General features: G+C 52.6%; 2 protein-coding genes across 2 annotated transcripts; both read left to right on the forward strand.

Annotated features, from left to right (window-relative positions):
* The first annotated feature begins 487 nt into the window (after nt 1–487).
* Nucleotides 488–8,216, forward strand: CD79B (CD79b molecule). Its single transcript, XM_058820678.1, has 6 exons — nt 488–579; nt 2,360–2,401; nt 4,044–4,352; nt 5,605–5,723; nt 5,964–6,005; nt 6,326–8,216. Exons 1-6 carry the CDS (start codon nt 513–515, stop codon nt 6,422–6,424), a joined length of 678 nt encoding a protein of 225 aa, XP_058676661.1. The 5' UTR covers nt 488–512; the 3' UTR covers nt 6,425–8,216.
* Nucleotides 8,217–11,291: 3,075 nt separating this feature from the next.
* LOC131568549 (somatotropin) lies at nt 11,292–16,304 on the forward strand. Its single transcript, XM_058820644.1, has 5 exons — nt 11,292–11,301; nt 12,148–12,311; nt 13,160–13,276; nt 13,622–13,783; nt 16,104–16,304. Exons 1-5 carry the CDS (start codon nt 11,292–11,294, stop codon nt 16,302–16,304), a joined length of 654 nt encoding a protein of 217 aa, XP_058676627.1.
* The last annotated feature ends 4,984 nt before the right edge of the window (nt 16,305–21,288 follow it).

The raw sequence follows: 21,288 nt of genomic DNA on the forward strand, positions 1-21,288 counted from the left end.
ACACGGAGATGGACAATACTCGGGGACACAGAGATGGACAATACCCAGGGACAGGAGGATGGACAATGCCCAGAGACACAAGGATAGATAATGCCCAGGGACAGGGAGATGGACAATGCCCAGGGACAGAGAGATGCACAATGCCCAGGGACAGGAGGATGGACAATGCCCAGAGACAGAAGGATGGACAATGCCCAGAGACACAAGGATAGACAATGCCCAGGGACAGGAGGATGGACAATGCCCAGGGACAGAGAGATGCACAATGCCCAGAGACACAAGGATAGACGATGCCCAGGGCTCTGGGGCTCACAGGCTCCCCAGCGTCTGCACCACATTCAAAACCAGCCCCGAGGGAAAGTCCCCGGCGGGGAGGATTTACATGAGCAGGAAAGGGGCCGTGCTCAGAGCAGCAGCTTTGCCATTTTTAGGTGCTGGGGCCAGGGTGGTGGAGCAGCCGCTGTTTCTGCAGAAGCACAGGTTGGATGTTTTCCTGCCCTGGGCACTGAAGTATGGCTGCTCTGGGCACGAGGCTCTGGCTGCTCCCGGTGACCCTCTGGCTGCTGCCTCTGCTCACAGGTAGGCACCAAACGGGCTCTGCACTCGAGAGCAAGGAGCCAGGACAGTGCCCTGGGCTGTGCACGCTGCTCGGGGCCTTCCCCTGCTCTGCCTCTCAGTGCAATGATTTTAACTTTTGTGCTGGTCTCTCTCAGTCCTGCTCTGTGCTGGGAGCCTCACGGGGAGCCCAGGAGGGCACACAGGGCTGGGAGCCCAGTGCCTGCCTGGGGTTTGGGTTTGGCTTCCCTCGGGGTGTGCAGGCAGGACATTGTGGGGCAGGCAGGTGGCTTGGGCTGAGCGGGTGCAGAGCCAGCCCGGCTGGGGCTGCAGGTGGCAGGAAAGAAGTGTTGTTGAGGTTTATTAACCATTTATTATTCTCAGAGGCCTGGGGATGGGGCTGGCACATTGCCATTGGTATGCCCTTTGCTCTGTGGGGTTCAGGGCCCAGGAGCAGAGGAGAAATGGCAGGAAAAAGGCTTTTGGGGTGATTTGTGGAGTCTATGTGAACATGTGCACTGTTCCCCTTGGAGAAGCAGCAGCAACAGCCAGGACATGGCTCCTGTCCCCTTCCAGCTCCTCTTGCCTGGTGCAGGGACAGCTACAAGAACCTGCAGCAGATCCCACCCTCAGAAGGAAACACATGCCCAGGGGATTTAGACAGGAATTTTTAAACAGGAATTTAAAAGTGGCCACACAGTCCAACATGGATTCAAGGCTGCAGGGTTTGAACGTGGCTCTCATGATGATTTTGGGGGAGGATGGGGAAGTTCAGCCCCCCTGTGGCTGCAGTGGAACCCTCAGAGGGGTGTGAGGGACCAGCCTGGCCTTCCTTTAGAACCTGGGGAGCAAAGCCTTGGCTGGTCACACTGCAGGTGACAGGGACACAGCCAGGACAAAGGGCATCTCTCAGCCTGGAACACAATGGAATGGGGCTGGAAGGGAGGATTTGCCTGCAGAGGTGTTGGTGCTGAACGTGGGCAGGGCAGCAGGGACCTGGAAGGGGCTCTGGGGCAATGAGAGGAGCCCCTGCCCAAGCCAGGAGTCTGCAGGAGGCTGGCACAGAGTTCAGCCTGGGGAACCGAACCTTTCTTCTTCTTTTTCTGTTCCTTCTTCTGGGGATGGGGAGGTTTGCAGCTGCCCTGCAGGGAGGTGCTGCAGCCCCACCTCGTGCCAGCTCCTCCACAGGGTTTGGTGAATCTCCATCGAGAGGAGGGAACGGGGCACTCAAGCGGGGCAGTAAACAGGGCTGGGGCTTCCTGCCCAGCTGCAGCAAGAGGAACCAGCCCAGAGGCACTGGAGCTGTGGGCCGGGCACCCGTGGGTGCTGGGGGGGTCCCCACCTGCCCCTGCTTCCTGCACTGCAGGCCCACAGCACCAGCCCTTGTCCCAGGGGGCTGTGTGGCCACGGGATCTGGGGACACCCCTGGCCCCCACAGGGCTCTGAGCCAGGAAATCCCAGCAGGGAAGGGTTCCTGGTTGGGTCAGGGAGTGGGGATGCAGAGCTCGGAGTATCTGGAGCCTTCTCAAGAGGCACCAGCCTCAGGGACATTATAGAGAGCAGATTTCACTGGGGTATCAACCAGAAAACAAGCTAGAAAACTTTCAGGAGACAGGATGGAAACCGAAGGGTTTGTACCCAAATCTGTGCTGCCCCAGGCCCTCTGAGCAGGAGGCAGCTGTTGTCCTGTTGTTGCTCCATCCCTATGGAGAGGGCAGGAAGGACCAGGGCACATCTGTCCCTCTGGGGACATCCTGGTGGGCTCCTGGCCACGCTCTCAGGCCCTTCTCCTGTCTTCTTGCAGGTGGGACCCAAGCAGAGAAGAACAGCACTGAGAACAGCACAGGTACCCCCAGACCCGCTGGGCTCCTCCCCTCCGTGTGTCCCCAGGGTCCCCCTGTCCCACAGAGCTGCTGTCCCACCCCCCTTGGGCTTTTCCATCCCAAAGGCCATTCCCAGGCTGTGATATCCCCATGGATTATCCCCAATCCTGCTCCTTCCTCTCCCTCTGCAAAGCCAGATCTGCTTTGATTTTCCCGAGCACCCACAGGTTTTCCCTCTGCATGGCCAAGTCTGGGACAGGCAGTGGCCTTGTGCCACTGTCCTTGGCCATTCCCACCCATGGAGCCCTAAGGGTGACCTCTGCAACCCAAACAGGCTCCTAAAGTCACCACTCTGGGACTAAGCACGGCCAAAAAAATACATAATAAAGCAAAAGGCCAAAAAATGTGGAAGAAAAAGAGAAACCAGCTGGGATTCCACAGGCTGTAATTTTGGAGCTGGGATTAACTCAATGTGCACAGAGAGGGGTGGGAGCAGGACAGAAGTATTGGATCAAGGGTATTCCCACAGAAAATTGGAGTTTCCATTATGATGCCTTGTGAAGGCTGACCAAGAATAGAGACCAAACAGAGCTGAAGGATATCAGGGCAATCCCAAATCTGGGAATGATTGGCATCTGACTCCAAGGCTTCAGAATGCTGAACCCTCCCTTTGTTAAAACTATGCTATAAGACATCACAACTACATTAAAGAGATACATACTATACTATATAATACTTATTTCTAACTACTGAAAAATACTCAAGAAAACTCGTGACTGGCTCCCGACAGCCAGGACACAGTTTTGTATGATTTGGCCAAGGAAACAAAACAATCCTCAGCAGAATCCAATTACCAAATCCCTTCAGGTAAATAATCTTCCAACACATTCCACATGTTCACAAGCACAGGAGCAGCAAATGAGATAAGAATTGCTTTGATCATTCTTTTCTCCACTTCTCTCACAGCTTCTCTCTGTTCAGAGGGCATGTGAATACCACACAGGCTTATTTATTTATTGGAAGGCCTCAATGGATCCACCTTGGGCTGCACAAGAGCCCAGCCAGGGTTGCACCCCAGGTCACTGGCCATGGGGTCTCTCACTTTTATAAGTTCTGCTCCATTTGCATTGTTCATTGTCCAATTCCAGCTTTAGCCCATGCAGTCCCATCCTGCTTGTTTTTTTTCTTCAGCTCACGTTGTTTGTGCTCTTGGGCCTGAGATTTGGATCGTTTGTCCTTGGTCCCCAGCTAGAGAAGGAATTGTTTTGTCTCCCTGCTGTGTGCACAGAGCTCACTATCCCCTAATATGAAGCCCAGAGTCACCACTAAAGCAGAAAAATATAAAAGTTAAAACCTGAGGCATCAATTAAAAGCAGACTTCCACCAAAAGCCTCAGATCTCATGGAATCACAGAATATCCTGATTGGAAGGGACCCCCAAGGACCATCCAGTCCCACTCCTGGCCCTGCCCAAACACCCCAACAATTCCACCCTGGGTATCCCTGGGATCGGGGTCCAAACCCTCCTGGAGCTCTGGGACCATTCCCTGGGGGATCTGGGATGAGGATAATTCACCAAAACCAAGCTGGATGCTCAAAAGCAGCATGAAAACAGGAAGGGGGGGGCTCTCATGGGTGTCTGCAGTGACAGCCTTGTCCCCTGCAGATGGCATGTGTCCCTCGGTGCACCAGAACGTGCGGTACGTGGCCATCAGGAAGAACATGCCCATCTACTTCGTGTGCTACTCCCAGGAGCCCGAGGACATGCAGTGGTACAAGACAGCAAAGGACAGGGAGGACCTCTCTGTGCTGGATCAGAACACGGCCAGGTACCACGTCGAGAGGACAAACACCTCCATCAACCTGACCCTCCTCAGGACCAGCTCCGAGGACAACGGGATCTACGTGTGTGACAAGAAGGGCCTGCGGCAGAAGGAGAAGCTGCACTCGTGTGGGACAGAGCTCCGGGTCATGGGTGAGTGAGTGGCAGCTCCATTTGGGCACCAGTCTGTAGGAATATCACAGGGGTAGGATGGTCAGGATGGATGGAGATGAGAACTTGGGGTTTATTGCAAAGGGCCTGGGTGCAGGGCCCTGCTAGGAGCTGCCAAACACAGCTCAGAGCAGGCCCGAGAGAAGAGAGAGGTAAAGAGAGAGAAGGCAAGAGTGTGGTAAAGAGATGAGAGAGTGAAGAAGAGTAAGGAGGGTAAAGAGAGAGTAAAAGAGGACGAGGTTCCTGTTACAATACAATAAATCTTCTTCTGGTCTTGGAACTTGGGGTTTGTTGCAAAGGGCCTGGGTGCAGGGCCCTGCTGGGAGCTGCCAAACACAGCTCAGAGCAGGCTGAGAGAAGAGAGGAGGAGAGAGGATGAGAGGGTGAGAGAGTAAGGGAGTAAAAAAGGTAAGAGCATAAAAGGGGTAAGAGAGTGAAGTTTCTGCTACAATACAATAAATCATCTTCTGTGTTGAATATTCTCCTTCTCACTAACCAATCCAGTACAAGATACAAATCCTATAGCATTCACATGCAGCCTATAAGAATCATTACATTACCACACTGTGTTACATTTTAAACCCTAAAAACTCCTCTTTGGGCCCCTTCTGCCAAGCTGTAGGGTCTGCTCTGACCCTTGGGCCTGTCTGCAAGCAGAGGGTGTTGTTGGATCACCTTCAGCTGGCCACACCATTGTTTTCCAGTTGTTCAGTAACTGAGGGATCTCAAAGCTTGCTTTCATTTCAATCTCACTTATAGTTTCCATATTCTCAAAATCTTTTGCCAAACAATCATATTTATGAGGTTTTCCTGTTTCATCTTCCCCAACACTCTCCCATTTCCCCCTCCATGGTGCTCCCACACCTCCCACACCCCCTGTGCTGGTGGGACCCTCTCTGACCCAGCTGTGGGTGCTTTGTAGCACCCCAGAGGTTCCATTCCTCACTGCCAGCCCCAAGGAGCAGGACAACCTCCCTGGGTCTGCCCTGGCATAGCCATCCTGCACAAACCAGGGACATGTTCCTCTAATAAATCAGATTTGTCCTGCTCCTGGTGGTCCCTGATGCCAATCCTGGGGGCAGCTGCAGTGCTCTGGTCTCTCCCAATGCAGAGGACAGGTCACTCTGGTCCCCACATCCCCCCTTGGTGACACACTCTGGCCTTGGAGAGCTCATCCCTGCCCTTGCAGCCTGGCCCATAGGTGACCTGGGCTCTCCCTGTGTGCTGCTCCCAGGTACCAGCAGCATCAAGCAGTTCCAGAACAGGAACACGCTGAAAGATGCCATCATCATCATCCAGTCCATCCTGCTCGTCATCTTCATCAGCATCCCCATCCTCCTCTTCCTAGACAAGGCAAGTGACAGTGCCTCCAGCAGAGGGGATGTCCCCAATGTCCTGCAGTACATCCCAGGCAGGCCAGGCTGTGGGATGGGTTTGGGGTTGTGGGTGGGATGTGGATATCTGAAATGGGAAAAAATGCTGTGTGGGACTCCATGGATGTGCCTATGGAAGTGCTGGGACCTGGCCTGGGGGAGCAAGGCTGGGGACAGGGGATCCTGGAGGGTGCTGACCCCAACCTGTGACTCTCCATAGGGTGAAGAGAAGAAGAGCCCAGAGGAGGACCACACCTATGAGGTAATTATCATTAATAATGATAGCAGGACCTCCCTAACATCACCTGAGCCTTCACAGAGGGCGTTGTGCCCCTGCTGGGTGTCTGCTGGGCTCCTTGGGACGAGGATCAGGGCACCTTCCTCCCAAATCACACATCAGCTGTGCTGAGCTGCCCCAGGAAGCACCCAGTGCACATCCAACATCCAACACCCAACCATGCCCATCCTCTGTCCCTGTCAGAAGCTGCTCCAGACTCAGGGAGGGTCCCCAGCTGGGTGTCCGAGGGATGTGCCATGGTTGGAGCCTCCTGCCATGTCCCACCCTCCTTGTTGTTGCTGCAGGGGCTGGAGGTGGAGCAGATGGCCACCTACGAGGACATCACTCCTTTCCGGGACGTGAAGGCCAAGTGGACGGTGGGGGAGCGCCCAGGTGAAGAGTGAGGGGTCCTGTGCCCCTGCCAGCCCTGCCAGCCCCCGTGGGGACAGATCCCCTGGAGCACGGCTCTGCCTGGAGCCCAGGCTGCCAACACTGCACAGCCCGGGGCTGGGAGCCCGTCTGGGGTGCTCATGTGTCTGGGCTGTGTCCCCGAGGCTGCCCTGCCCCACTGTCACTGTCCCCACCCCGCTGACCGACCCCTAAAGCCTCTGTAGAAATTAGGAGCCACCTGTGATCCCCCAGCATCAAACTGGTCACACAGCCCAGGAATGGCTGGGAATGAGGGCTCTGCTCCAGCCCCACCACCCCGGGAAGGACAGGAGCAGGCACTGCAGGGACACTGCCAACAGCACCGTGGGGCTGTTGTGAGAAGTGAATTTCAGGCCACTCTCCAGCTGCCAAAGCCAAGGCTGTGTCCAGAGCCCCAGCTGGCAGAGGTCTGAGGTGCAGGATCCCCAAAAGCACCTCCTGTTCTCCAAAGACTATGGAAGAGCTGGGCAGAAAGGTCTCTCCCAAAGGCTTGCTGCTCCCCAAGCAAGAGCTGGCCCCTGCCACGAGGTTGTCCCCATGGTGAGGGACATGTGTGACCTCAGAACATCTGGGAAAACTGTAAATTGTGGGACACAAACCTCCAACTGCTTTTGAAGTCCTAATAAAGGTAATGGGTGAATCCTCATCCTGCTCCATCCTGCTGTGCTCAGTCCAGAGGTGTCCCACAACCCTGGTGCTGATTTCCTGGGAATAATGAGCAGCTTTTTGGGTCCAGCTTAGCTGGAAACCAAACTTCACCTCTTCAAACTTCACCCAGAGGGCAGGCAGGGGTGGAAAACCAAGAGCAGATGTGAGGCTACCCATGGGGACCTCAACAGTGCCAAAACATCGGTTTGGGATGGGACAAAGAGAATCACCAGGCTCCAGAGCAGTAGAACAGGACCAGCAGCTCCACTCTCAGCTACATCTGCGGCTTGAAGGAGAAGCTAAAAAACATCTGGAGATTGGGTTTGTCATTAAATTATCTTGGCATGGCAGCAACAGCTGAGGGTGGTGGGCACAGGGCCAGCTGGGCACCCAAACCAGGGCATGGGGGCTTGGCTGGACAAGGGTGACAAGGACATTGTGGCTCAAACTGTCCCAAGGCCTCTCTGTCCTGGTGTTTCACGACATTTTGGGCTCCAAGCAGCTCCTGCAACTGCTCTGCACCCCAAAAACAGCCAGAAAAGGGTAAAATTCTAAGCCAAAAAGGCTTTTGAGAAGTAACAGAATGATTCTTCACCAGTAAAGCAACTCTGTGGAAAACTGGAATTCAGTTTAAACAGCACAAAACCCAGCATTTTGGAATTGATTTGTACTAGTTAAATAAAACTAGCCCAAATTAGTTCTGCCACATATATATATATATATAAGTTATTTAAGCATATTTTACTTATAAAATTGGTTAATTAAAAAAAAAGGAACATTCACAGGGACAGAAAAGAACTGGCCGTTCCTGGTTTCCATGTTTGCCAAGATTTTAGGACTAGCAGAGCTCATCCCTCCATTCCTTGTTTTCAGTTTCCAAATGAAAGATGGAAGTTGGTTTGTTTTTTTTTTTGTTTTTTTTTTGCTGGCCTTCCCAGCTCCAGATTTCTCAGATTCAGATCTCTGTAAATAACTCACTCAAGTGACTCAACAGAATAATAGAAAAAAATAAAGACAATTTGCTGTTTGCACCTGGTGAGGAACCACTTGTGTCAAAAGCAGTTTTTGTGACCCCAGTCCTGCTCTGCTGCTCTCTCAGCTCAGGGCTTTGGCCTCCTTTAAAATGCCAGAAGTAAATAAAAATTTCTGTAGTGTTGTTGGTTTATTTGAATTGCCTGGAGTAGTTTCTAAGGAGCCTGGAGATGCCTGGGGTTCATTTCATTCTATATTGAGAGTGGTCTGCGTTTAAAACACATTTAATGTAAATAAATATATCAGTCTATACAGCCCAGGCTGTGTATTTTGTTCTGGTTTCTGTCATTGAGTCATGGAATCACACAGGCTGGAAAAGCCCTCTAGGATCATTGTGCCCCCACCACTAGCCCCTGTCCCCAAGTGGCACATCCACACACCTTTTAAATCCTTCCAGGGACGGGGACTCCACCACTGCCAGGGCTGGACAGCCCTTTCAGTAAAGGAATTTTCCCTAATATCCAATCTAAACCTCCCCTGGCACAGCTTGAGGCTGTTTCCTCTTGTCCTTGTGAGAAGAGACCAACCCCACCTGGCTACAACCTCCTTCCAGGTAATAGTAGGGAGGGAAATTCCCTGTTTTCCATGGGGATGCTCAGGCAGACAGGTGGGGCTGCCTGGGGAGCTGAACCTGGGGGTTCACCCTCATCTTTTCACAGGAAAACCCAGGAGTTCCACCTCTGGCAAATAATCCCCATAAATCTGAAATGGAATTTGTCCTTGAGCAGTGAGTTAGGAGAGATACTCCCCACACCCCAAACCTTCTGCAGAGCTGGGCTGTGGATCAGCAGCAGCTCCTGGGTCAGGATTCCCCTGGCTGGGGATCACCAGGATCCCGGGAGCACACCCAGGAAAAGCTGCTTCTCTTGTTTAAAACCTCGGGGAAAGGTGGGTGGACACGGAGCCATCCTGAAGAGAATGGAGGGATTTTTTGTTTTCCGAGGAATGTGGAAATCATGCAGTGTGACGCTGCTTTAGATGGCTCGGGAATGCAGGAATTGCAGAGCCAAAAATTGGCCCGGGTGAGGTTTGGGAGACGCTTGTGCAACCGCGGCTCTGCCTCTGACCCAGCGCTCGTCAGGCGCCGCTTCTGCCTCATTTACTGCGGGACAGCGCCGGGACAAAGCCAGCCTGGGGGAGCGTTCCGTTCCGTGCCGGGACAAAGCCAGCCCCGGGACAAAGCCAGCCTGGGGGAGCGTTCCGTTCCGTGCCGGGACAAAGCCAGCCCCGGGACAAAGCCAGCCTGGGGGAGCGTTCCGTTCCGTGCCGGGACAAAGCCAGCCTGGGGGAGCGGAGCGCTCCGTGCCGGGACAAAGCCAGCCCCGGGACAAAGCTCCGCGCCGGGACAAAGCCGGCCTCGGAGAGCCTGGCCCGGCTCAGCCCGGCCCCTCCGTGCCGGACCATGCGGGTTTAGCACGGCTCTGACCCAGAGCAGCGCAGGACGCGGGATCTCCACTGACACAGCGGCGTCATGCGGGGCTGGGCTGGGCTGAGCCCTGACGGGTTTAAACACGAGCTGGAGCAGAAAACACAAAAACACGCCCAGATGTTGCCGCCGTGGGGTGACGGGACACCTGATAGCGCAGGACCCGCTGTTCCCTCCGCTGCCGGGAGTGACATTTCCCTGTGACACCTCCGCGTCTCCAGCAGCAACACCCGGGGATTCTCGGAACAACCCTGCTCCCCTCATGTTTATCGAGCAGCGCTCCTCGCTCTCCTCCCGCGGCTCCAGCGGCTCCGGGGGTGATGCTGCTGCTTGGAAACCAGAGCCACACACAGCAAGCGGGGGGCCTGGGGGAGCCAAATCACCCCCGGACACAGGACACCCCCTGAACACCAAACAAAGGCCAAACCAGTCTGGTCTGGGGCAATGGGGGGTTTATGTGGGGTAAAAATCCTTTAAATACCCCTGGAACTGCCCATCCCACGTTCTGTCTTGTTTTTCTCAAAAGCAGGGATGGGTGGGCTGTGTCCTCTCTTCTCCAAGGCCAGGCTGGACAGGGCTTGGAGCAGCCTGGCACGGGGGGAGGTGTCCCTGCCATGGCAGGGGTGGCACTGGGTGGGCTTTAAGGTCCCTTCCAACCCAAACCACTCCATGATTCTCTGATTCCCTTCCCCATCTCCTCTTCCCCATCCCTCCTATCTGCTTTCCCCACCATTCCTCTCCTTAATCCCATGGTATTTCATATTTGCATCTCAGGCAGAGCAGGAAGATGCTCATGACCAGGTTTTCCCCCATCCTTGTCCAGCTGAGGATCAGAGGAAGCTCCCAGAGCTCCGGATTTGCAGTGGGCAGGTTGGAATCCAAACCAGCACCAAGGGCAGGACAGCTCCTTGTCTCCCCTGTGGCAAACCAGCTCAGCAAAAGTGTTTGCTGAACTTTTGACATTTTGGGAGAAATTGGAAGCAATTCCTTGGCAGAAATGGGATTCATCTGACAACATCCAGCCAGCTCTATCCCCACAAACAATAGAGAGGAAAACATCGCACAATTACAAATCTTTTAGGTTGGAAAAGGTTTCCAAGATTATCAGTCCAACCATTCCTCCAGCACCACCAAGGCCACCATTAACCCTTGTCCCCAAGTGTCACATCCACACTGCTTTAAATCCCTGCAGGAATGGGGACTCCACCACTGCCCTGGGCAGCTGTGCCAGGGCTGGACACCTCTTTCAGGAGGAACTTCTCCTCAATATCCAACCTAAACCTCTCCTGGTGCCACTCTCCACTTGCTTTAAGCCAGAAATGTCCCAGGGTGAGTGCTCATTCCTGTGGGCCAAGGTGGCAGAGCCAGGCAGGAAGACCAGGAGGACACAACCAATCCCACCGCGATCTCATCTGGGCCTTGCTGTCATGAGGAAATCTTGAATTGCAATAAACAGGAGAATATGGCGAAATCATGGAGCACTGGTCTCATCCTGAGGCAAACAAAGATCCCCAAGCTGCACATCTGTGAAAATGCCTGGGATGAGGTAGCACCACCGTGAACACTGATGCATTTATGCAGGGGGAAGGTGCAGAGCTGTTGTTGTGATCATGGACACACAGATCCATTTTAAACAGACCCCCTGCTATATAAGGGGGGGCTCCACAGTTTCCTTCACCAGGTGAGAGAAGGAAACATTCCCAACCAAGCCACACCTGAGCAACTCACCAGCAGAAATGGCTCCAGGTACATTTTATTTCAGTTTTAAAGGATTTCCAGTGCTGGGTGTGTAGGGTACCAGGAGATGATGATGATGATGATGATGATGGGGTGGTTCTGTGGTGGGCTACACACACTTCTTACCATTCCTAAATTAAAATATGTCAATTTCTAAATCCATGAAAAAGAAAACCTTTCCCTGAAGTATGACTCTAATCCACTAATTAATATTTAGGTTAAAGTGGGCAAGGAGAGTGTTGTGAGCTTAAAGAAAAGATCAAGCCAGTTGTAATAGTTACTATTAGCATAAAAGTTGGCAGGGATAATAACTCATATTCCAAACCTCAGACAGGGATGAGGATGATGTCTAATAATGCCCAAGTCCTACAGACTCCAGGGCATTCCTCCTCCTGAGGGTTTTTGTTTCAGATGAGCTTTGTGGTCTGTGTGAGCACAGGTGGACATTTGTGTTGGGTGTCTTGACCATGATCACCAAATGCTAAAGGTGTGACCCAGGGACCAAACGCAGCTGGTCACAGCACAGGTGATGCCAGCCAGGGCAGGGACAAGGCCTAGGGGAAAACATCAGGGAAAACCACAGGGACACCCCTTATTTTTCATGGAGCAACCACAATTCCAGCCAGGAAGGCACTGCTGGTCTCAGTGGGAGCAGCCCCAGCCCCAAGGGCAGGTCCAGTGAAAGGGTGTCCCTCAATTTTGGGAGGGCTGAGCGCACCCAGTGTCCAACAGGGCACTATGGAAGGTGAGCATGGATCCACCACGGGCAGAACAGGCTGGGAATGAACTCCCAGGTGCCACCTCCTCCTCAGCACAGTCCCAAGGACTCCCAACACCTTCCTCTCCACTTTGCAGGCTCCTGGCTCTCTCCTCTGGCCATTGCTGTGATCACCGTGGCACTGCAGTGGCCACAGGCAGCTGCCACCTTCCCGGCCATGCCCCTGTCCAGCCTGTTTGCCAACGCTGTGCTGAGGGCTCAGCACCTTCATCTCCTGGCTGCTGAGACCTACAAGGAGTTTGTGAGTGCTGTGGCCTGAGGGCATCTCCTCTGTGTTTCCTTGGTGGCTCCAGGGCTGTAAAGCTTCCCAGAGAATTCCCAGCTCTTGGTGTCTTTGCCAGCTCTCAGCAAGGAGAAGGAACCTTAAAAGGATAGGGCAGGTTGTGTCCCACCAGCCTGGACACTGTCACCTCTCTGTCCCCTCTCTGATGCCTCCTTGGGGCCATTTCCACCTGTGTCCAGACCCCCTGCACAGGGGTAGATGGGAGGTGGCACAGATATTTGCAGGATTTTCCTGTTGCCTTTTTCCCTGGGGAGGCTCTGAGTGCTTAAACCCGGCAAGTGTTTGCTGCTGCCCAGGAGCTGGAATGGGCTGTCCTTTTGGCACACGCTGTCCCTTTGGCACATGATGTCCCTTTGGCACGGGCTATCCCTGAGGATCATCTCCTCCTTGGGAGAACCCGTCCCAGGTGTGTTCTGCTGCTACCCAGGATCTGGCATGGGCTGTCCCTTTGGCACACACTGTCCCTGGGGATCATCTCCTCCTCAGGAGAACCTGTCCCAGGTGTGTTCTGTTCCTCCTCCTCCTGCAGTCACCTGGAGCAGTGCCTGCCCACCCTTGTGACACCCTCTGGTGACCCCCAGGCACAGCTGACCCTTACTGAAGAGCAGCACCTTGCCCTAGGGAGAGGGGGAATTTCAGGGCAGCTGTTGTGCCAACACACAAACTCCTGTTTCCCACCCTGTCCAGAGGCACCTCCTGTCTCCCATTTATTCCTTGCAAAGAGGAATCATGCAGGACAGCTCGGAAATTCTCTGTGCTCTTCTCCAGCCCACGGGCAGCAGAGTGTATCTGGGATGTCTCCACAGGAACGCAGCTACATCCCAGAGGACCAAAGGCACACCAACAAAAACTCCCAGGTAGCCTACTGCTACTCAGAAACCATCCCTGCTCCCACGGGCAAGGAGGATGCCCAGCAGAAATCGGTGAGTTCTGACCTGGAGCAGGCACAGACCTGTCTGTGGAGTCCCCACTGCAGGATCAGAGTGTTTCCACCTGTGAAACCTTTGGTGCTTTCACCCTCCTCTCTCTTCTTTGCTGTTTCAACCCTGCAGACTCTTCTGGTTACACTATAAATCATATTCCCAGCTCCAGCATGAGAACCCTGCTGTCTGCACAGGACCTGGGGCTGTGTGCTGCCCTCAGCCTGCAAACTGAGCTGCAGGAGCAGTGTCCCTCTCTGGGTCACTCCAGGCTGCTCCACAGGGAGCAGGACACTCCACCAAACACCACACCTACTCAGCTTTGACCCTTTCCTGCCTCAATTTCAGGACATGGAGCTTCTCCGGTTTTCCCTGGTTCTCATCCAGTCCTGGCTGACCCCAGTGCAGTACCTGAGCAAGGTGTTCACAAACAACTTGGTTTTTGGCACCTCAGACAGGGTGTATGAAAAGCTAAAGGACCTGGAAGAAGGGATCCAAGCTCTGATGAGGGTAAGTCCCAGCTGTGGGATAACAGAGATCTTCCAGGCACGGGGCACTCTCAGGGATCCACAGACCACGAGAAATCTCCCTGAATTCCACATCCTTTGGGCTTTGTTTCCCTTTAGACAACAAGATCATGTCCCCCCAAGTGCACAGGTCCCACCACTGAGGAGGGTAAGAACACAGGACAGGTGTTACCAGCACCCCTCAGGGAGCAGATTCCACCAGGAATCACAACATTCCAAACCCAGCACCAAACATCAGACAAACAGCAGCACAATGTCTGTTACATCTCCAGGCAAAGTACTTTGAAACAGGCAAATTTTGCAAGGTTTGAAACCTCACAACATTTTATAAACACATTTTACGCAGGGAAGGACTTGCTCTGATGTTTTCCTCTTCCATTTATACAACACTCCAAGCTGAGAGCTGGAGGGGGTTCTCTCCAAGGAAGATCTTGTCAGACAACCCCAGAAAGGTTTGGGTGGGAAGGGATCTCAAAGCCCATCGAGTGCCACCCCTGCCATAAGCAGGGACACCTTCCACCATCCCAGATTGTTCCAGGCCCTTTCCAACCTGATCTTGGACACTGTCAGGGATCCAGGGGCAGCCCCAGCTGCTCTGCGCACCCTGTGCCAGGGCCTGACCACCCTCCTAGAGAGGGAGTTTAGTTTAAAACCATTCCCCCTTGTCACTCTCCCTCTCTTTTAAAGCCCCTTTAATGTCTTCTTAATTTTGGGTTTGTTGTTTTAAATTAAATCGCCCATTATCTGCCAGGACACCCTCCAATTATGCTTATTCTGTAAGTTTATCGACCAGAGTCACCCTGAAGCTGTAGCTGTGAGAAATGAGTCTGAGCCATTATTTACATCTTCTAGCTGTTAAATAACTCTTCAAGTCAGGCCCTGTGAGCACACCCAGAGCTTCTGTGCTGGAGTAAGAAGGCAAAGGAATCAGGGTCACTGCAGATTTTGCTCTGCATTCTATGTGTGTTTGGGCATTGGGGAGCCACACACTGAAATGACACAAATATTCCTTTTTCACCAACTGATGACACTTTCTACTTCACCAAAACCATTCTGATGCTGAGCACAGCAGGGGGAGTGGCTCAGCACAGATCTCCATATGGAGATATGGGGCTGGATCAGAGCTTTGGGAGTGGGGGAAGAGAGAATTATTTGTGTAGTTCCCCATCCCTTTGGCTGCTTTTACAAATACATCAGCAAAAAGGGGAGCAACAAGGAAAATTTCAGTTCAATGCGGTTTTCACTGTCAGTGGGGTTTGATCCACCAGTATTTCTGTGATTTTGCCCTTATTTTAAGCCCCCCTAGGACACTCCTGCCTCCCCACAGCCCTGTGTGTGTCACTGGCACTCTCAGTGTGCCACCACCCCACAGCATCACCTCCACCTGCACTCAAAATGGTAGCAGGAGTCCTTGTAAAGCATATGGATTGTATAAGTGGCTGTGCCCCAGTCCTAGTTATTCTAAATGAGCTACAGCTGTGAAGTCCTTAGTTGGGCAGCAGCTGTGGCTCGTGAAGGCTACTAGGGTAAAGGGGTGGGTGGGTGGGTTGAGGGCATTGGAGGAGCCCTGATGAAAGCACAAGGAATTACACTTCTGAGAAGAGATGCATGTGAGAAAACCAGCCAGAAGGTACAGACTCTAGAAATAATAGAACAACAATATGATTACAATGAGTGGTGATCCCGACGTAATCCCTGATGAGATAGTTGGTAGAGATAAGAACAGCCAAGAGCTGTGGATGGCCTTTGAGCCAGGACTGTGGGAAAGACAGCCAAGAGCTGTGGAAGAACATAGCCTTTGAGTCAAGGAGCTGTGACAGCCAAGAGCTGTGAAGAATACAGCCTTTGAGCAAAGAGCTGTGTGTATGTTGTACGAGGCCTTTGAGTCTCGGGGTAAAATATGTATTGTGGGAAATGTATGTCTTGTACTTAAATATCTGTATCATATTTTAACATCTGTCAGTAAAAGAAAAAGGGGGAAATGTAGGAGGAGTCCTTGTAAAGCATATGGATTGTATAAGTGGCTGTGCCCCAGTCCTAGTTATTCTAAATGAGCTACAGCTGTGAAGTCCTTAGCTGGGCAGCAGCTGTGACTCATTTAGAATAACTAGGACTGGGGCACAGCCACTTATACAATCCATATGCTTTACAAGGACTCCTGCTACACAAAACCCCACCTGAAACCCCATTTAAGAGCGGGGGACAATGCCCCTGACCTGTCCCAGGGCTTGGCAGGAGGTTTGTCCCTGGGAGACGCCCCTGTCCAACCCTGCCTCTCCCAGAGTGTCCCCATTGTCCCGCAGGAGCTGGAGGAGCGCAGCCCGCGGGGTCCGCAGGTGCTCAAAGCCACCTATGAGAAATTCGAGCTCCACCTGCGCGGGGAGGATGCGCTGGTCAAGAACTACAGGCTGCTCTCGTGCTTCAAAAAGGACCTGCACAAGGTGGAGACCTACCTGAAGGTGATGAGGTGCCGGCGCTACGGAGAGGGGAACTGCGCCCTCTGAGCCCGCCCCGCTCCAGGGAGAAGAAACCAGAGAATAAAACCTGCTACTGCCGACACGAGTCTGGCTTTGGGGGACACGAGTCTGGATTTTTGGGGGGGCACAAATCTGGATTTTTGGGGGCACGAGGCTGGCTCTTGGGGGGGGGCACAAGTATGAGTTTTGGGGGACACGAGTCATGCTTTTGGGGAGCACAAATCTGGATTTTGTGGGGGTCGTGAGTCTGGCTTTTGGGGGGCACAAGTCTGAGTTTTGGGGGACGTGAACCTGGGTTTTGGGGGGCATGGAATGTTCGGGGGATGGGAGGGGCGAGATGCCGCAGGGGGAGGTGTGATTTGGAGCTGGGAAGTGTATTTTGGGTTGGAAGATGAGGATTTGGAGCTAAGGAAGGGGGATTTAGGTCTGAGAATTTGCTTGAATTTGGAGCTGGGGGAATTTGGGGTGGAGTTGGGAGTCGGGGATGAGGATTTGGGGCTGGGAGGTCAGATTTGGGGATAGACTTGGGACTACGGGGTGGATATGGGGTGGGGCACAATTGGGGCTGAGATGGGTGGATTTGTGGCTTTGGGGGAGATTTAGGGGTAGATTTGGGATTGGGTGGTGGATTTAGGGCTGTGAGGGGGATTGGGGAGAGCATTTGGGGCTGAAAAGCAGTTTGGGGCTGCAAGGATGAATTAGGGCTTGGATTTAGGGTTGGGGCGGAGTTGGGACTGAGGGGAGTGAATTTGTGGCTTGGAAGGGATTTGGGGGCAGATTTGGGGCTAGGAAGGGGGATTTGGGGTCTGAGGAGGGTGGGGGCAGGGGGTGAATTTGGAAGGTGCTGAGTCCAAGGTGGTTGGTTGGTGGTACTCATGAGGTGGGTGCTGGCACCAGCCTTGGCACAAGCCCTGAGCAGAGGATTTTCCTGTCACTGCATTTGGGACCACCACAGCTTCCCTGGGGAGGCTCAGTTTTGTGCCACAGCCCACTCACCTCCACAGGTGCAGGCACTTATCACCACAAACCTCATGGCAAAGGGGGAAAAGCTGACAGCAAGGGAAGCCCTGGCCCTGCAGGGTCATGCTTGTTATCGAAGCAGCTGAAATGAGGGCACACAGAGGTGTCCCCAAATCCCCTCAGTTGTTTTTACTTATTCCCAGTGCTCAGCTCCATCAGTGCTTGTCCTTGTGGTGCCATTTCCTGGGACCCTGATGTGCTTTCACTTGCCCCACTAAAAGAAGGTTTTGCATTTCCTTGTCTGCTTGGAAGGAGCCAACTCCATGGTGGCTTTGGCTTCTCTGGAGCTGCTCCTGCCATGAGCCAGCCCTGGGCACTGCCAGGGAATGGTTCCAGTCCCCAGGCTGCCAGAGCTCCCAGGGATGCCCAGGGTGGGATTGTTGGGGTGTCTGTGCAGGGCCAGGGGAAGGACTGGATGATCCTTGGGGGTCCCTCCCACTCAGGATATTCTGACTCTTCCTGCAGTTTGCCTGGAGCAGTGTCTGCCCACCCTTGTGACACCTACTTCCCTGTGGTGACATTGAGTCACCTGCTGTCCCTGGGCATGGATCCTTACTGAAGAGCAGCAGCAAAACTGGAGCTTTTTGGGGTTTGACACAACCAATACCTATCAGATTTTTTGTTGAGAAGATGGAATTTCTGCTGGCTTGCTGTCTCTCCACACTCCCCCTTGCAGGCCCTGCTCTCCAGCCCCTACCAAAGGCACAGCAAGCTGTGACCAGTACTGCCCCCAAGGGAAGGCAGCAGCAGAGTCAAACAGAAAGCTCTGTTCCTGCAGAACCATCCCTCAGCTCCCTGCCTGCTCCCTTCCCTTGGGACAGGGTGGGAGGGGATTCAGAACCCACCCTCCACAAGGCACTGTCCAGCCCGATGGAAAGAGGAACAGACGGGGATTTGGAAGGACTTGCTCAGGATGAGAGTGGCTGTGTGTCCTCCTGGCTCATTGCCTCGTGATGTCAGTCAGTCCTTCCAAAGCAGAAACATTCCCAAGTAGTAAATTCTGGGGAAGTTGCCCCTCATATATGACAAAAATATGTGCACAGGGAGGAAACTAAAACACGTAGAGAGGAATTTACACTTGATTTCTCTCCCAGGCCAATGAATTGTCTTTGGAACAGTTTGACCTCAAAGAAGAAGTTTTATTTGATCTCAGTTTTAATGATGCCACAGAATTAAAGCAGCTCTGTCTTCATCGTTTCCAAGAGTTTTGCAGTGTTTTATTAGGGATGAAAGTTTAATGTTCTGAGACACCATGTGCGTCACATCCAATGTCTGCTTCTCCTCCAAATATGTAACAGCAACAGAAATGGGCAATAAACCTAAATGCTACTAAAATTAAGCCCCCAAATAAATGCTGGTTTTAGAAAGGAGGTATTTTCCTGTCAACTTATTGAGGTCAGCTATATCTGGAACCAGCAGAGCTGCAGGATTATTTAGACAGAATATCAGACGTGTGCAGCACTTCCAGAACAACAAAAGGAACAAACCCTCCCTGCAGGAGCCCACGTAAAGCCCAGAGCTGCTCTGAGAAAACTGGAGGGGGAAGGTGTCTTACCAGCAGGAGTAGCTGTGGGACTTATTTGCACAGGCACAGAAAAAGTATTTCTCTAAGAAGAGAAAAAAAAAAAGCCTTGTAATAAATGTGTTGAGCCACAAGAGTCCTGTGAACCACAGGTGTTGAACCCCAAGTATTTGGGGCATTAACATTACGTAAAACAAAGGTTCCTTCTACTTTCAAACATGTTTTCCATTAAATGAAATGAGATTGTGTAACCTGGTAATGAATAACCATCTGAGGCAGCTCAAGCAATGGGAAGGGACACCAAGCTCACCAAATCATGAAGGGAGGGGGGTGTCTTAATTCATAACAAACTCCTGCCCAGGTATTTTGACCTCGCTTTGCATAAAGAAAAGCTCAGGGATGAGCCACAGGAATGATGTGAAATCCTTCTTGAAATTAGAGAAATGTAACCTGTTTAACAAATATAGAGAGCAAAGGGGTGATTTGCTACAGGAGAAATCACCTGGCCCTGGCTGAGCTTGAACTGCAAAGGCAAAGATAAAGCAAAATCCAGTGTGTGGACACAGAACTTGGGGAACTCCAAGTGGGAAGATGTGGTGATTCATAAGGGAGCCTGGTATCTGTGAAGGTATGTCCCTGCTGGGGCAATTTCTATAGTCTATTGGCTTATAAATGCATCAAAATATGAAATTATCACCATCCCCAGCAGTGTCACCAGAGGGTGAGGGGGGAATTCTGCCCTGCTCAGGTGAGACCCCACCTGCAGAGCTGCCTCCAGCCCTGGGGTCCCCAACACAGGAAAGACGTGGAGCTGCTGGAGTGAGTCCAGAGAAGGCCACGGAGCTGCTCTGAGGGCTGGAGCCCCTCTGGAGCCAGGCTGGGACAGCTGGGGGTGCTCACCTGGAGAAGAGAAGGAACCAGGGAGAGCTCAGAGCCCCTTCAGGGCCTAAAGGGGCTCCAGGAGAGGAGAGGGATTTGGGACAAGGGATGGAGGGACAGGACAAGGGGGAGTAGCTTCCCCGGGGTTAGATGGGACATTGGGAAGGAATATTCCCAAAATTCCATGTGAGGGTGGGGAGGCCCTGGCAGAGGACTGAGCAGTAGGGGCAGGGCTAGCTCCTGTCATGGTAACAGAATCACAGAGTCAGTGAGGTCAGAAAAGCCCTCCCAGATCGAGTCCAACCTGTGTCCATCCCTGTGGAAACCCAGGGCACCACAGGGAATATTTCTCTCTCTGCTCTGGGGTGCCCTGACCCCCATGGCAGCACTGACTTTGACACTCATTCAAGGAGAAAGTTTCCCAGACTTCAAGCTAGACTGGAATCCACAAAAGTGTGAAATGGATTATAGAGAATAGTGTAGTTGGATCACTGGGTGAGAAATTGAGGTTTTGGGATTTTTAGTATGTTGTGGATGGAAGCAAGATGGAGGGCACAGGGTGTCATCCTGGGTTTCTTCTTCTTCCTTCTTCTTCGTGGGTTTGGGTGGCATTTTGCAATTGGACAGAAAAGTCTGCATTGTCGGCTCTGTGGGATCAGTTCTTGGGTTAAAAGAGAAAATAATCTAGGTGTCAGTTCTTAATTGGATAGTTTAGCCTTAAAAGACCTTGTACCAAGAGATTGTTGGCCATTTTGTGCCTTCTAAAGAAAAGCTGCAGAACTCATAATAATGAGATGTTTTACTGATAAGAAATAATAAACACCTGAGTCCAAACATTAATTACTGCCTCAAGTGCCATCCATCCAGACCCACAGAAACTAACAAGTGGTACCCCCACAATCCCCACCTTGTCCCCCAGCCCAGAGCACTGAGTGCCACAGGCAGCCAGATCTCAAGCACCTCCACAGACAGTGATTCCACTGCTTGAGCAGTCTATTCCAATGTTTAATCCTCCTCTCTGTGAAGAAATTCTTCCTAAAGCCCAACCTAAACTTCTCTGGCACAACTCAAGCCATTTCCTCTCGTCCCTCCAGGCAGTCCCTCATGTCAGGGAGAGCCAGAAGGTGCCCCCTGAGCCTCCTTCTGTTCAGGCTAAACAGCTCAGCAAGAGGGAGAGGAGAGGAGAGGAGAGGAGAGGAGAGGAGAGGAGAGGAGAGGAGAGGAGAGGAGAGGAGAGGAGAGGAGAGGAGAGGAGAGGAGAGGAGAGGAGAGGAGAGGAGAGGAGAGGAGAGGAGAGGAGAGGAGAGGAGAGGAGAGGAGAGGAGAGGAGAGGAGAGGAGAGGAGAGGAGAGGAGAGGAGAGGAGAGGAGAGGAGAGGAGAGGAGAGGAGAGGAGAGGAGAGGAGAGGAGAGGAGAGGAGAGGAGAGGAGAGGAGAGGAGAGGAGAGGAGAGGAGAGGAGACTGCTTTCACAAACATACCAGCAAAATGGGGACTAACAGGGAAAATTTTAGTTCAATGGGGTTTTCATAATCAGTGGAGTTTGATCCACCAACTCCATCCCAGGGGTTTAATCCCTGCCAGGTCAAATG

This window comes from Ammospiza caudacuta, chromosome 27 (assembly GCF_027887145.1).
Source record: "Ammospiza caudacuta isolate bAmmCau1 chromosome 27, bAmmCau1.pri, whole genome shotgun sequence".
In the NCBI taxonomy this organism is placed as follows: Eukaryota; Metazoa; Chordata; class Aves; order Passeriformes; family Passerellidae; genus Ammospiza; species Ammospiza caudacuta.